Raw genomic sequence first — 16,690 nt, 5'->3', positions numbered from 1 at the left:
GGCCAGCTAAATGCTGCGTCAACTGTGCTGACGAGCAGCAACGAGGCGGGATATGCACGAACGTGTCACGCAGACATTTACCATGCAGAATGCCTGCACTCAGCTGTGACAATTTCCCAACTGTTTTTGGCACACATAAAAAGGCCGGTAAATGTGAATACATTTAGCAGTACAACAGACGAATTTCATTCCCTGGAGACGTTTCTGCGGACATCCGCACCGTCGCATTGCCTCTCTAGGCCCATCTAGACTGCCATATTCATTTTAGTCATTTTCACCAGCACGGCACAATAAATTAGTTTCACGCAGGAGTGCCATCACTGACGTCTCCCATTTTGGGCCCTCGATACATTCGGCGTGTCCGCATTTGGGCTTTGCTCCATTCATGTGCGCTCGTTGGCGGCGTGCCAGAAAATGCAACCACCACCGACGGCAGTTTGTGGGCATGGTCACCATGCTGTGTGCATGGCACGTGCCGACATCCAAAGTGGCGCAGCCAAACACAAGTGTCGCAGCGCAGCGTGCATAAGACCATCGACTGCTCGCCTCTGGCAGCTGGGAAATTTGGAGGGGAATAGACTTTTTCGGATGCTTGAGTAATCCCTGTAGAGTCCATGCAATTGTTTGCCGTAGTATTTGATGGTTAGTTACCTTTGTTGCCCTAATTAAAGGCATATTTTCCTCAGTTCTTGAACCTTGAAATATTTCCAAGGTTTCTGCATATTGCTACGTGCTTCAAATCTTGAATCAATTACCACATTGTTCGCTCGATAGTTGTAACACTTGCACAACCTGTAGCTGTTCACACCCTTGTGGCCATTTCCCTTACCAGCTCTCCTATCTTCTCCATCTGCTTGATTGTGCATAAAAGGCCACTCAAAAGGTATTACATTTTATGGCCGAGTGCTGCCATGCAAAGTGAATCCAGCCTTTCAACAATGAGCACAATGTTTATTCTGGTAGGATTGAAAATTTGGGCGCAAAGCTCATAGCAAAGCTCCAAGTGGCCGTGTAGAAACCGAACAAAAAAGCACTTGAGATCTCCTTGCTAGAACAGGTCTGATTGGAGACTCATGCAGAATGCACGTAACCAAAAAAAAAAAACAAAAAAAAACAAAACAACAAAAAATAAGGGTAAATCCTAGGGCTGTACATGATGCGAGTTGGTAGCGGAGAGACATCTTTGCAAACTAGCGAGAGGGTTCACATCACCACTGGTTGCACAAACACACATACCACACACACACAGCACATCAATAAATACAATCCAGCACACCATTCTATGATGAACATGGAGGACACACGGGGCTTAACCTAGAAGGTCTTTGGCAGGAGATCCTCGTGCACACCTTTGTCAGACTAGAAAGTGTGCTTCCTCCACCTTCTCCCTGACAGGAGAGGCACAGTCCGGCTGTAGCAGATTTCTTCTACGGTGGCACCTGCACTCAAACCCTATTGTTCTTCAGCAACCCTCACGTCACAGTGGCGCTTTTAGCACTGTCTATGCCCCTCACTTGGATGCCCGTACTGCACACGCTATGCACAGCAGCAGGGCGAAGCTGTCGTCGCCAGCAGGCCGTACTGAGCATGAACAGAAGAATGCCTCAATCGAGTGAACGTGATGAGGCCACAGGGATATTTCAACAGCCCGGTCGCAACACACACCTCCTCACTCGACCTGCTGTGTTGTGCTCACGGGCACGGCCAACACCTCCACCGTGTCACCTGCTCCATCCGTGCCTGCTGCCTCGGCTGAGACAACAGGCGCCATGGTCACTTGCATGCCGTGGTACATGGACACCGGTATGGTCACCATGCCCGACACGGGAAACGCTGAAATCAGGAAGAGTGCTTTAAGAAACATGTTTCACAGCCATCAGCAGTGACTTAAAAGAGCCGGCAAGCTGCTGATACTTTCAAAAATTAATCCCAAGAGGATCAGCCTTCAGCACGAACACCATAAAATGCAAGGGATGACATAAAAGATACGCAAAAATGCTGCTCATAAACAGAGGCACCATGATTGCATCTCACAACGATATGACTTTCTGACTCAGCACAACACAACACATCGACTCACAACCCAGCATCGCCAAGGCACAGACAAGACAAGATCAGCAGTCTCCTTCAGTCTCATCCTTGTCCGACAAATGCCCAACACCGCATCCTGACCGACCAACAGGTCTCCGCCAATGCCCGTACCATGCAGGGTCCATTATGAAATGAAAGTAATGAGCATTTCCTTGGAAAAATAGATTTATTGACTGGACCTGTACAAATGGTCAAAATTCTTCAAGATACTCTCCCCCTACATCAATACACTTGTGGAGACGTGTCTGTCATGCCCAGAAGGCTCCCTGAAAGTCCTCGATGGGAATGACTCTCAGGAACGCTGTAACATGCTTTTGGATGTTTTCCACGGTCTCCCAATGCTTTCATTTTAGCGCTCCCTTCAGTCGGAGAAACAAAGATCAGGTGTAGCAACACAGCAAAGTGGGCGAGGTGGTATTGCATCGTAAGGTACGAAACAGCACAACTAACACGAAGGACCAGAAAAAAGAAGAATACACGGACACGCGCTGACTTACAACTGTCTGTTTTAATCGGAAAACCACATATTTATAATCTCTAATCACCGCGTCAGAGCCTCACGTCATCATCACAACCTACAACCTAAACAGAAAGAAAAACAACAATTGCTGAAAACGTAAGCACCTAATGGCTCCCACATTGTTCCATCAGCCATATCTCCTGCTTAGGCAAGGCCATTGAAGTACTGCTCACACAAGAGTCAGCTTCTGTGAAGATATGATACCCCTCTACTACTTCTCGTACTAGTTGCTCTTTATGACGATACAGCACCACAGTGCTGTCAAAGTACGGTGTGCACAGGCAGGATTTGCAATGTGCAACCAATTTTGATGAACAAGAGCCCCCCAAAGAATTAGGATGCTCCAACAGGCGATCATTGAGGCACCTGCCTGTTTGGCCCACGCAGAAATGGCCGCACAAGAACGGAATCCTGTAAACCACTCCAATGCTGCACTGCACAAACTGAGTGCCATGACGAACTCCACACCCTTCTTTGGTGTTACCAATTTCTTTTTTGCGTTTCACTAACGCCGAAACCTTGCTCAATTTGTTTGGCGCAAAAAACAGGATCTTGCCACCAAACTTCTCCACTATCTTCTTCCACCTGTGCGATAGGCGATGAACATATGGGATCACCGCCCCTTTGTTCTTACTGCATTTGCGATCTTCAGCTCCTACTTCTTCTTTCTTTGCTTTCATTTTCCGGAGTAGCCGGTTGCATGCAGACACTAGTACACTTTCCGGAAAACCTGCCGCTCTGCAACGAGCCCATTTGTGTCAAAGCTTGAACCAACTTCATGCAAGCATGACTTCCTAATAGCCGCTCCCAGGTACACCATGGCGATCCCATTCTTGACCAGCTTGGAATGATTGGAGTCAAAATCGAGAAGTGGCTTTTGCGTTCTTGGGGGCGTAGCACCAACAAACATGGTTCCTTTTAAACTTGAAGTTCAAGTCCAAAAACTGCAGGCGGTCTTCAGAAGGCATCTCATAAGTGAACCTTATGAGGGCTGGCTTCCATCGGTAGTGCCACAGGATAGCCATCCACATATCTAAGGATGCTCGAAGTACAATCCTTGAGTTCTTTTTCCAGTGCCCTGTCTACTGCGCTTAAATATATATTGCTCAGAACAGGTGCTACTCTTGAGCCTATGCATATGCCGGACCAGCTGGAAGTATGTGCCACCTCGCCATGCCACCAACATACTCTGCAGATACACGCTTAATGGCTCCAGGAATGAATCTGCTGAAATTCCGCATTGCATCACAAAGATCTACATTACTCGCTGCCACACCAAAATCTCATGAAACATGTCAAGGAATGTATCACAGGAGACAATGACGAGAGTCGGTTTGTGGTGCAATGCGGAATTTCAGTAGATTCATTCCTGGAGCTATTAAACTAACGAGTCTAGATGTGACTGCTTCAGATTCTGCCGCGTAGTGGGGCGCAATGACCGCTCATTCGATAATTCGAACTTCGCTTAATTCGAACAATCTTCCAGTCCCCGTCGAATTCGAATTACCAAGCTTTTACTGTATTGCAATGTTACCCACATTGCTGTCATGTTCCTGCAGCCTGACATTTATGCACCTTCCCGTTTGACCAATGTATTCCTTCCCGCAGGACAAGGGCACTGATTAATCGACACTGGATGCACACGTAACGAGGGGATTTCTGTGCGTTTGCCCGCAGTGACGACGAACTTGTTGGTTATTTACTTTCCTGCAGAGAGAGGACAGCTTGTCGGGCGGGGAAGAAACCATGCCAACGCCTGCACATTTTCCAACCTTCTTTAAAACATGGCTGATACTGTGTAGATAGGATAAAACGACCACTTTTCTGCGGTCAATCTCCTTCGGAGCCGGTAAACGTTTCTTGTTTATGCTGTCGGCAACTGATACCAGCAGTGGTAAAGGGTAGCCCGCCGTGAGGAGCTGCCCGAAATGCTTGCGAAAACTGTCGTGAAGCCGATGTTCACAAGTTTTTTGAAGGGCATTGCGAAAGGACAGGCTGATAATGCCTCGGCACTACTATGGCTGTGCCATTCACGTCTTTGCTGCTCTTCATGCAGGTTGGTGCTGGCTCACTTACGAGCCGCTGCCCCGTCATCACCGAAGAGAACATCGTTCAAGGGCCGTCGTCGCAAGTTAACAGCACGTCATGCGCAGCTGACACTGTTTTAGAAAACACCGACTTCAACATCACCGAGGAATACTGCAGTGCCGAGCTACCATGGGCTGTTAGCAAGCACCACTTCCATGTACAAAAGGCGGCGAGCTTCAGTCTGGATCGGGGGCGTGAAACCGGCACTACTATGGCTGTGCCATTCACGTCTTTGCTGCTCTTCATGCAGGTTGGTTCAGATGATATATGTGCGCAGCGCGTTTTTGCCTTGCCGGTTTCACCCCCTGTGCTTTTCGCGAGTGTATGTTTGCGATCAGGGGCCAGGCGACCTTCTCGTAGAAGGAAGACTCACTTTTTGCTACTTCGTCACGCTGCATTTTACTTCCTGATGCTCTTGTTATGCGGCGATGTTGAACTAAACCCTGGGCCCGGTGACACGATACTGCAGCAACTCTTGGATGGCCAAAATGAAATCAAGCAGAAGCTAACCGCTATTGAAAAGTACCAAGCAGACAATAAGGCCGCTATGGCTAATATGAATGCGCGTATGATCAAGATTGAAGCAATTATTGACAGGTTCGAAGAATTACGCAGTAGCGTTGCAGAGTATAAGTCGAGCTGTGATTCCTTCCAGGCTAACTTAGCATCGTTGGTACACAAGGTGGACGATCTTGAAAACCGTAGTCGGAGGTGTAACTTAATTTTTTTTGGCGTTGACGGAGATGACGCGCGGGAACCATATAGAAAATCTGAAGAGCGTGTTGTCAATCTGTGCACTTCAGTATTACAAGTCGGCGAGGTGGAAATAGAAAGGGCACACCGACTTGGCAAATTTAACGCTGACAAGCAACGCCCTATAATTGTCAAATTTTGTTCAGATAAGGACAAACAGAAAGTTCTGCTGGCGGCTAAGAAATTGAAGGGTACAAGAATTTCCATTTCGGAAGATTTTTCTGAGCCATTGCGAAAGAAAAGAAGAATGCTTCTAGAATATGCGAAGGAAAATCAGTCCGAGGCAGATAAAGGGTACGTAAAGCGTGACGTACTCTACTTGCATAAAATGAAAAATGTTTATGACGAATCCATGGGGAAGGTTGTGCGAGTTTGACAAAGCCGAGAGAAAGGCGCGTTGTTATCGTTAACTGCAGAAGCCTCCGAAACAAAATAGATGAATTTTTCAACTTGGTTGACATGAGCAAACCATCTGTAATTTTGGGCACTGAATCGTGGTTAGATGGTAACGATAGGGATTGTGATGTCTTTCCTAGCAACTACGTTAGCTACAGAAAAGATAGAGACTGTCACGGAGGTGGTGTGTTCATTCTTGTTGATCAAAATATACAGTCGCAGATGTTATGCAAGTCAGATGATTCTACTGAGGCTGTCTGGGTGCAACTTCGTTTGAAAAATGGAAAATCACTGGCGGTGTGTTCCTTTTACAGGCCTCCTGGCAGTAAGGTACAGGTTTTAACTAAGCTAGTGGAAGATGTAGAAGTGAGAAATTATGACTCCTTTGTGATCGGTGGTGATTTTATTTGCCCGAAATTAATTGGTTGCAAAATGCAACAATACCTAATGTGTCTAGTGAGTCAGCAAAAGAATTGATGAAGTTATACAACTCATTTGCGCTATCGCAGTTGGTGTGCCAACCTACTCGTGGAAGCAATGTGTTAGACTTACTTTTTACTAATTTTCCTTTGGATACGCAACCTGTGCTGATCTTGCCAGGCATAAGTGACCATAACGCTGTTCTGTGCAAGCTGAAATTGGAGTACAATAAAGTCGCTAATAGCGCAGGTAGACGGATATACAGCTATCGAAAGGCACAAGTCGATGAAATCTCGTTGGCACTCGACTCGTATTACGACGTATTTGAAACATTGTCAGAGTCGCTTAACGTAGACGAATTGTGGTGTTTACTTAAAAAGAGGATTTTCGAGTTGCGTGACCAATTCGTCCCGGCATGGGTACTGACGGCAAGGCGGGCTAGAAGTAAGCCGTGGTTCACGAGGGAAGTTCGCAGAGCACTGGGGAAAAAAAATCAAGTATACAAGGCGTACAGGAAGAAGCCGACACTCCAGAAAAAGCAACAATTGCAACAAGCCACAAATGAGGCAAATTCCGCAATATCACACGCGAAAGGTATTTTTTATGCTTCTTTTCATTCTAAGTTAAAAAGCAACCCTAGACAATTCTGGCAGTTTATCAAGAAGAATAGAAAAGACGAAGTGTCAATTCCTGTGCTCGAACACAATGGGTCTCTTGTGCATGATAGTCTAGATAAGGCAGAATGTTTTAGCTCGTTCTTCGGTTCCGTTTTTTCTGCGCGCGCAACTAATACTGATTCAATATTTCACTACGGGCTTATCGGAGGGGAACCAATGAATGACATCGTATTCGACAGGACGGGTATTCAACTACAACTTGAACGTTTAAGTACCACTAGTGCCAGCGGTCCCGATGGCTTGCCGAACTATCTGCTTTCCGCTTGTGCAGGCCCGTTGTCTAAATACCTTTATGTGCTCTTTGCCAAATCCTTGACATGCGGAATGTTGCCTATAGACTGGAAAATTGCCAATGTTGTTCCTATTCCGAAGTCAGGACCTCGAAAATCTGTGTTTAATTATCGACCGGTGTCCTTGACTAGCGTCCCTTGCAAGATCCTTGAGCATGTACTTTTTAGCAATATCATGACTCACTTAAATTTGTTTTCCTTGTTGATCTCTCAGCAACACGAATTTCGAAGTGGTTTTTCTTGTATTACTCAGCTTACAGAATTAAAGCACGACCTAGCATCCACTCCTGACAAAGGGGGCTGTGTAATTAGCATCTTGAAAGAAGTTAGGACGGCGCTAAAACGACAAAGACAAAGAGGCACGAACACAACAGGACTTTGTCGTTTTAGCGCCGTCCTAACTTCTTTCAAGATATGAACCAACTAGCCCAAATCAAAGTACTTCTTGAGCGTAATTAGCATCTTTTTAGATTTCAGGAATGCTTTTGACCTAGTGCCCCATTCTTTACTACTTGAAAAATTATCGTGGTACAACATAAATAAAACGGTTGTTGAATGGATAAAAGAATACTTAAACTGTAGGACACAACGCGTAGTCGTTGGAGGTAGGCTGTCGCATGGTGTTGATGTGGCATTGGGGGTGCCTCAAGGTTCAGTTTTGGGTCCGCTATTGTTTTTGTTATACATGAATGAAATTACCGTTGGCATATCGTCTTTCATCCGATTGTTTGCGGACGACTGCGTTCTGTATCGCGTTATGAAAGGCCCCGATGATTATAATGAACTACAGAAGGATTTAGACAAGGTTGCAGAGTGGTGTGATAAATGGGGCATGAGTATAAATCTTGATAAAACTGTGCAGATGTGCTTCACGAGACAAAGGTCACCAAATGTATATACATATAGCATTAACGGGACAAATCTTGCATCCGTGTGCGAATATGAATACCTTGGGGTGTACTTGACCCCTCAACTATGCTGGCACCGTCATATTAACTATATAATTGCTAAGGCGTATAGAGTTCTTGCTATGCTACGTAGAAATGCGAAGTGCTTTCCTTTAGAAACAAGGAACCTGCTTTACAAGACTAACATAAGACCAATACTGGAATATGCTTGTACTATCTGGGACCCGTGGACTGCGACAGACATAAAGAAACTAGAAAGAGTACAAAGCTTAGCAGCCCGTTTCGTGGTTCAAAATTATACTCGGTATTTTAGCGCATCCCAAGCAAAGGAAACATTAGGCTGGAATACACTTCAAAATCGTAGAAAAACATTCAGATTAAAATTTTTGCACAATATATATCATTCTAAAACCGGCCTCAATCGTGATAGCTACATAAGGCCGCCAAAGTACACTTCTGGCAGGCGCGATCACCCACTTAAGATTAAAGAGTATAGATGCAGAACGGAGCTTTTTAGGATGTCATTTTTTCCTAAGACGGTCAGTGAGTGGAACAGGTTGCCCGGCGATGTTGTATCGCTATCTTCAAATGATGCCTTTGCGTCAGCAGTACGACTTGCAATTTTTTTTTCTGTACTTTGTGCTTGCGTCAACAGAACCGCTTTGTTTCACTTCGCACATGTACGGTTATGCTCTGCTTCTTTGTTCCTTCTTTTTGTTGCGACGGCGATTTGCCCTGATCTGTATCTTCTATATAAACTGTATTCTATCTGTATTCTATATAAACTGCTGTTTGTCAATGATATATGTACTCCCCCCCCCCCCCCCCCCCCCCCCCCACTGTAATGCCAAACTGGCGCAGTGGGTACTGTGATAAATAAATAAATAAATAAATAAATAAATAAATACTAACTTTGAGTGGGCTGAAGCATATAAAAGGAGCGGTTTTTTACCTCTGGGTTCAGAGGACCAGCAGCCATGCGCAGGAGAAAAATGAAGGCGTAGGTCGTCCTAAAGCTGTGCGTGATAGTGAGAGGTCTGGTACCCCGTCTAACACGAAAGAAATGGGTGGAAAGCTATTTGATAAGGCTTCAACAACTGTGAAAGAGGTTGGAAGTTTTCTTGCGAAGCTTAATAGCAAGTTGGAAGTCTTGGGAAATAACCTCAACCAAGAGCGTGGCACCCTGTGGGGATCAGTCGAATTTATGAATGAAATTTTTTAAGAATTTAAGAAAGAAGCAGCCGAAGCTCATCGGGAGATATGTGAGCTTAAGGAAGAGCAGAATTATCTAAAGCATGAAAACAGTGAACTTACTAAACAGCTGCAGCGTACTAGAGTAGAGCTAACTGAACTTCAGCAGTACAGTCGCAGAAATAAGCTTGAGTTGAAAGGCATCCCTTCTACTGACAGCGAGTCACTGAGAGGCATTGTCTCCGCTCCTGCCACCAAGGTTGGAGTGGAGATAACAGTGAATGATACCGACATCATGCATCGAGTGCCAACAAAAGAGAGAAACAAGTCGAATATTATCGTTAAGTTCAGGTCAAATGATGCCCGTGATAAGCTGCTCGAATCGGAAAACTCGATTAATCACTTCGGACCTTGGCATTTCTGGATCAGCATCCGTGTTCGTAAATGAACATCTTTGCGCAAAGTATAAAGTGTTGCTAGCTAGGGCTATGGCGGTAAAGAAACTTCACAGCTGGAAATATGCATGGGTATGTCGTGACCAGATCTTGGTGTGAAAAGCTGACAACTCTGATGTGATCCGAATTACTACAGAGGCCGACCTCGGCCTCATAGACCGGTTCGTTCAAAATGCTGACTATACAAACAACTCACAAATTTTACACGTTAAATGAATCACGCACCATACTCCATTGCAATGTAAGACGCATAGCTAGAAATTTTTGATGGCCTTTGTACGTTTTTAACACAGCAGAGCTTTCTTTACGATGTTATAGCAGTTAAAGAAACCTGGCCGATGCCCGGTGAAAGCTATAACATTCCCAATTATGTATTTCTGTCCCGTCCCCGCATTTCTAACAATCGAGGAGGTGGGGTAGGTTTGTACATTAAAAAGACCCTTGTACACTGCGAATATCCATTGCTTTAACGCATCCGTCAGTAGTAGTTCAGAATTTCTATTTGTTAAACTTGATGGTGTCATGGTTGGTGTTGTTCCCATGCAGATCACAATAAGTTTGTGAATGGTCTGTAAGCTGTTTTTATGCACGTAACAGAAATGAACAAAAATGCAATCACCGTTGGTGATACTAATATTGATACTTTAGGTGCCAACCATAGTGAATACACTGACCTGTTATTTTCATATGGATTTACGAGAGAGAGAGAGAGAGAGAGGGTTTATTGACGGGAAAGGCAGAGGTTGGCCTGAAAAATAAATACCTGGCCAGCTACTCTGCACTGAAGAACGGGAAAAGGAGTAAAAAGAGGGTCACGATGGGGGCAGATGCAAAAATACATTAAATAAACAAGGCACACTTTCTAGCATCACAAACGCGAGGCAAGGTCCGTGCCGCTTAAAAAGCGCGAGAGCACTCGCGTTGCCTGTACGGTTTCCAAACAATCTGGCCAAGCACCGAAGATCAAATGCTCCGAGAGGGGCTTTGTGTCCATAGACTTCAAAGCAGATGCGAGCATGAGTCTTTCACGGAATTACGAATATTATATCTACCCCGACATGAATTCTAAATTCTAGCTCGATATGCCGCGACCATGTGCGATGCAATTTCGTGCCACCTTGTTATCTGGCTGGGGCATATGATACAGCAGTGGCAGATCACCTCGCCATTGCCTTCTTATACCACGTAGAAGATAGAGATAGCCATAGAACTTCTGGCAGCACGTGCGGACTTATGAAGAAAATAGACTACCAAAAATGCCCACTCATGTTCTCTAAAACTAGCTTTCCAGACCTCACTGAAATGAATGCCAATGAACATTGCCGCAGCCTTGTTGGTAGAATTAAAGCTGTGATAAATGATTGCAGCTTTACGCAGAAAAAAAAAAACATACTATACATATCCAGTGTGCCCTTGGATGACAGCAGCTCTGCTAAACATGATAAAAACACGCGATAACTGGCACACCAAAATGAAACAAAACAGAGGGAATGCATATTATAGTGCTCAGTATAAGATTCATAGAAATAAAGCTGTTGCTTCCATGCGTACACAGAAAAAGCTATATTTTAGAAACCAAATAAATGCATGCACCGGCAATTCTACGAAACTCTGGGCTACAGTGAACTAGATAATTTGGCCTACTTCATCATACCGGATACTTCCTTATCTGGCCCTCTCCGCAGATAAACATCTGCTACCAGATCAGTTTAATAATCATTCTTGCTCAGTGTGTGCTGATTTACTCTTAAGTATGGGTTTCATAGATGAACCTTCCCTGCCTTCGGTTTTATAGAAATAAGCAGTGACGAAGTAATGAGTGTACTTAATTCAATGGATGCCACTAAGGCCATGGGCCTCGATGTTATTCCGGTGTCCATAATTAAAACTAACAGTGGCGTCCTAGCTGCACCTTAGCCTCGTTATTTAATAAAGCTTTTCTGTCCGGCATCTATCCTGATATTTTAAAGCTCACCAAGGTAGTCCCTATCCACAAAAGTGGGGAATCCTAATGGACTCAGAAACTATAGGCTGATCTCAATCCTTAGCTGTATCAAAACTCTCTTGGAAAAATTATTGGCTAAAAGAATTACGCAATTCCCGACTAAAAATACAATTCTGTCAACGCCCCAACATGGCTTTCAGGAATTTAGATCGACTACCACGGCTGTGCTTTCTATAACTGAATTAATCAATGGAGCCCTCAATAATAACAATATTTCTATTGGCGTATTCCTGAATATTAAGAACGCATTCGACACTGTGGACATCAACATTTTATGCAAGAAACTAAAATGATTATGGGCTCAGAGGTGTATCACTCGATTTCTTTAGACGCTATTTAACTGGGTGACGGCAGTGGGTTATTATTGACGAACGCGTGTCAAGTTCAAGTTCGATTTCCGTAGGTGTCCCGCAGGGCTCAGTACTGGGGCTCATACTTTTTATGCTTTACATAATACTCGTGCCATTATGTACGCCAACAATACCTCACTGTTGGTTACTGCTTATTCTGTTGAAACAGCCAAGCATATTTTAAACTCAGAACTTCAGAGCTTAGTGCTTATCTCTTATTATTCTCTGTATTGGCGATGTTAGGCTTGCTACTCAAATTTGTCATCGAATAATCACCTCTAAGGCAACTACGTTTATTTTGTATAATGAATGCTGCTCTTCCTCTCATATCATCAGCCCTTGTACTCTCTTCTATTTTATATTAATGTGACATTACTTGCGGGTTCTGCATTTATTTATTTTTTTTCAGGATTTGTATGTCTATTATTTTATTATGCAGTCATTAGCCCTTCTATATTTCTGTAATTTGAACTAACTTGCTTGTACGCTTTGCATTTTTCCACCATTTATATCTGTATTATTTTGACATGCAGTAGAAAAATTTGCCCTCAATCATCACTTTACTGTTACTGCATGGATCCATAACTAGACTTTGGATAACAATCCATACAGTGATGTTATGCATTGTGCTGAAGAAATGACAATAATAAAGAAATTGCAAAAAATAGAATCGCATGCCATTATCTTCCGGGAATATAGATGTTAATATGAGAGGATTGGTCAAACAGGGACTGAACTTCGGGAGCTACAATTCTGAAGTCTTCGTTGCTGCATTTTAAAAGGACGAGATAGTTGTCTACAAAATGAAAGATTTTAACGATGCATGTACCGCTCATTTTCTCGTGCATCAATCTTTCACAGTGGCGAGAAACAATTCGCAAAGAACTGGGGCTGCACATGAGCCTATGCACACATCTTTCTTCTGGATGTAGGTGTGTCTGTTTCACTAACAAATAAGGATTTCAAATAAAAGTCTAAAATTTGCAGAAATTCACTGGCGAACAGCCCTATTTGGTTTTGGAAGTGAACTATGCCTTAGTTATCGATAGCTTCTTCAATACAACTCAATTATGCCTGGTGCGGCAAAGAATAGTACAGATCTTTGATGTCAATGGAGAATCCTCTAAGGTCACCGTGGTGATAAGTGCTTAAAAAGGCAATGATCTGCTTTGAACCCCCAACCACAACAGGGTCATCAATCACTAAACGTTTTAGTTCGTCGTTAATAAACATGGCGAGTAACTTCTGCCAGGATTCTTGCTCTGAAACAATGACCCTTCACGGAAAAATATCACAGCACACAGCCAGGCATGTGCTGCGACTGTTCACTCGGCTCTGTTTCACTGGCCTCTTATTAAGCTAATTGTTTAAATCCTGGCTATTTGGTCTTTTATTTATAACTTTTGCTTATTCTTTATCCCTTGTAGGCCCTCCGCACCTCGCAGCTTTTTCGGTTAAAGTTTTTAGCCTCTTTTGGGCCGCTTTAACTACACCTTCTATTAGCATTTAATGTTCTATGCTTAAAGGCCCTTTACACCTTGCAGCTTTCCATTTTTATTGTTAATATTTTTCATTGTTTTTGTTGTTTTTATTGTTTACTGTTTCTGGCCTCTATATGGGCAATTTCACTTCACCTTTTATCAACTTTCATCTGTTGCTTCATGCGACGGCCCTCTACACCCCCACCTCATTCACTAACACATGTGTAGCGAACCATGACGGCCGTGCCTGATGCCGCATAGGCAGATCACTGACGAAGTGGCAATGAAGACGAGGTGTCGATGAAAGACGAAGCGTGGCCACGCTGCACGAGATCGCCTGGTTTTGGATTGGCCGTCGGCGTCGCCCGCCGTGAACTCATTTTCCCTGATCTATTAGTGCACAAACCCCCTCTTATCGATGTACCGCTCTTTTTCCATCGCTATATATTCTCTGTACTTCAGAATAAAAATTCAGTTGATAGTCAGCGCTCGTGTGTGTCTTTCTTTGTTTCTTCCCGTGTTGCGTCCCTTGCGCTGTTAAACCATCGTGCAAAAGTAGCAACTGGCCCGGCAAGTGGCCCTTATAAATTATGATCGATGAGTTAGACAGGCAGAGCAGAACGGTGGGTCTAAAATTTAGCATGCAGAAAACCAAAGTAATGTTCAACAGCCTATCAAGGGAACAGCAGTCCACAATTGGCAGTGAGGTGCTGGAAGTGGTAAAGGTCTACCTAGGGCAGGTAATGACAGCTGATCCGGATCACGAGAGGAGAGTAACTAGAAGGGTAAGAATGGGGTGGGGCGTATATGGCAGGTTCTCTCAGATCATGAGTGGCAGTTTACCAATATCCCTCAAGAGAAAAGTGTACACAGCTGCATCTTGCCGAAACTCACCTACGGGGCAGAAACGTGGAGGCTAACGAAAGCTTAAGCTAAAGGGGGATGCAGGGCTAAAATATCGATTTTCGGAAAAAAATTATATTTTAAGTTTCAGTTGTTTTAGATTACTGGTTTAATGAACAATACTCTCACCAAGTTCGGATGTTATCTGAGCAGTTGAAAAGAAGAAAATTAATTCTTTTCACGAGGCGGTGGCACGCATTGGCCGTTGAAGGCATCTATGAACGCACTTCTCAAGACGCGGCCGCAGTGCGGGCAAAAAACCAAATGCGAAGTGAATGCATGTTAGAAAGTTTGTTTTTCGCGCTTTTTAGTCATGGAAGATCTTTATTGAGAATACGCAAGGCCACTAATGAAAAACTAAAGAAGAGAGTGGCTGCACCAACTGCAGAGTGGATGGCATAACGAAATAGGAGTTCGGATTGGCAAAAATACACCACGTGACCATCCAATGGTGTTCTCGCACCATAAGAAGTTGCTCCCGCTTTGGTTGCCCTCGACACTTGCTATCTGTTACCTTTTCTTCCTTCTGTGAGCTTATTGCGATCACTGAGTGGCCGGTGGTGTGACCGGAAGATGCCGGTAACGAAGGCTTCGACTCAAAGAAGCTCCAAGATGCGAAAACACACCATGAACACAGCACGGGCGATTGCCAGCAATTGAGCGTCTGCTTCTGCCAGGCCCAGGCCTGCCGCCGAAAACCGACATGAACCCTTCGAGCTGCGATGATGGTTCATCACGCGAACGTCGAATCTGCAGCACTAAGAACCATGGAGACTGCGGCAGCCTTGGCTGTACCAGAATTTAATGAGGGCACATTTCGCATCAAGAGAGTGTTTGACAAGCTGGAACTAGAACATGAAGCCCACACGATGAAGCACGTCCAGCAAGCAACCCATCAAAGTATTTCACAAGTGAACGCAAGGGCAATGGACAGCTATAAACTTATGCAGGGTAAGTTGCTGGGTGAGTTGGTGGTGATCGAACATCATGGAATCGCAGCGCTAGCAGACAAGGACACAGGGAGGACACAAACACACACTTGCGCTATAAAGCTGAAAAAACAAGGAAAGCTTGAAGCATTTGCCACAGAGCAGCGTGTTGAAGAGGAGGGTCTGGCCTATGGACCAGGGCAATTTGAATAATCTTTATCTACCCCAAATACAAAAACCTTGCGCTGATATCTTTGAACTCATTTTTCTCAGTTTGCACTTTTTGGGAAAACGAAACCGTTAGAAAACTATCATTTCCAAACCGCGTCGACAAAAGCTGCTTTCAAGGTGTTTCTTTAAAGAAATTTTCTCAGAAACAAGATAAGGTACTTTTCAGGTCGCTAAATATTTTCTAACACACAAAATTTTGAGATGTCTGACCTATAATGACAAATAAAAAATTGAACTTTGTATTTAGAGTGATGACATTTTTACAGAAATGGCAAAAAACATATGCGACTGGTCTTATCCTGCACTATAAACTATCTAGAACATATCTAATCACAAACAATTAGCATACAAACAATTAGCGTATTTACTCGAATCTAGGCCGACCCCAATACTAAGCCGGCCCCCTAAAGTACGAAACCAACAAAAAAAAATTTATTACCTCGAATGTAGGCCGAACAAAAAAAACGAGGACAGCGTTCACAAAATGCAAAAAGCATTTATTGAATCTGAACGTGCAGAGCTCATTCAACGTTGTCGTCGCTGCTAGACTCGTCACTGTGTTCCTTGTCACTGTCACCTTCAAACAGTGCACAATCTTCAGTACAGTCGCGAGTAAAAAATATTAGCACAAATCACTGGCGATCAGAATTTGTATATCTCACCACGCGGCGCTACGGTTTGCAGACCTGCTTATCGGGCCCTTTCCATGTTTGCAGCATAGGGAGGGACGGCAGGAAGTGCCATCGCCTGAGCGTCGAAGTGCTGACCCTAGGTGACTGTGCATGCGGCATTTATTTTGGCTTGGTTATCATAAGCAAAGATGGCTTCTTTTTTATTACTGTTTTTTATGTCCGTGATAATTTGTCAGAAGGAACCCACGGGAGCAATAGATGATAGAGCTGCTTTTAGCCAGTATTACACAAGCTCGAAAAACAGATAGAGGTTATTTCCCCGATGCAACTAATTCACACAAGCCACTTTGCTGGGAAAGTGCAGTAAAAA

At 44.1% G+C, this 16,690-nt stretch overlaps 1 protein-coding gene across 7 annotated transcripts in view; it reads right to left on the bottom strand.

Moving 5' to 3' along the window:
- Window positions 1-806: 806 nt before the first annotated feature.
- The window catches only part of LOC144107892 (nuclear respiratory factor 1-like), a 135,032-nt gene continuing 119,148 nt past the window's right edge, over window positions 807-16,690 (bottom strand). For 2 of the 7 annotated variants that reach the window (XM_077641115.1, XM_077641118.1), the window contains exon 9: window positions 813-1,833. In XM_077641115.1, the coding sequence (XP_077497241.1) occupies window positions 1,670-1,833 (164 nt within the window). In that variant the 3' untranslated portion in view covers window positions 813-1,669. Of the gene's footprint in view, window positions 1,834-16,690 lie in introns of all 7 variants that reach the window. The other 5 variants (XM_077641117.1, XM_077641114.1, XM_077641119.1 and 2 more) reach the window with 5 other exon arrangements.

This window comes from Amblyomma americanum, chromosome 10, assembly GCF_052857255.1.
Source record: "Amblyomma americanum isolate KBUSLIRL-KWMA chromosome 10, ASM5285725v1, whole genome shotgun sequence".
In the NCBI taxonomy this organism is placed as follows: Eukaryota; Metazoa; Arthropoda; class Arachnida; order Ixodida; family Ixodidae; genus Amblyomma; species Amblyomma americanum.
This window is presented reverse-complemented; position numbering and strand designations above follow the sequence as displayed.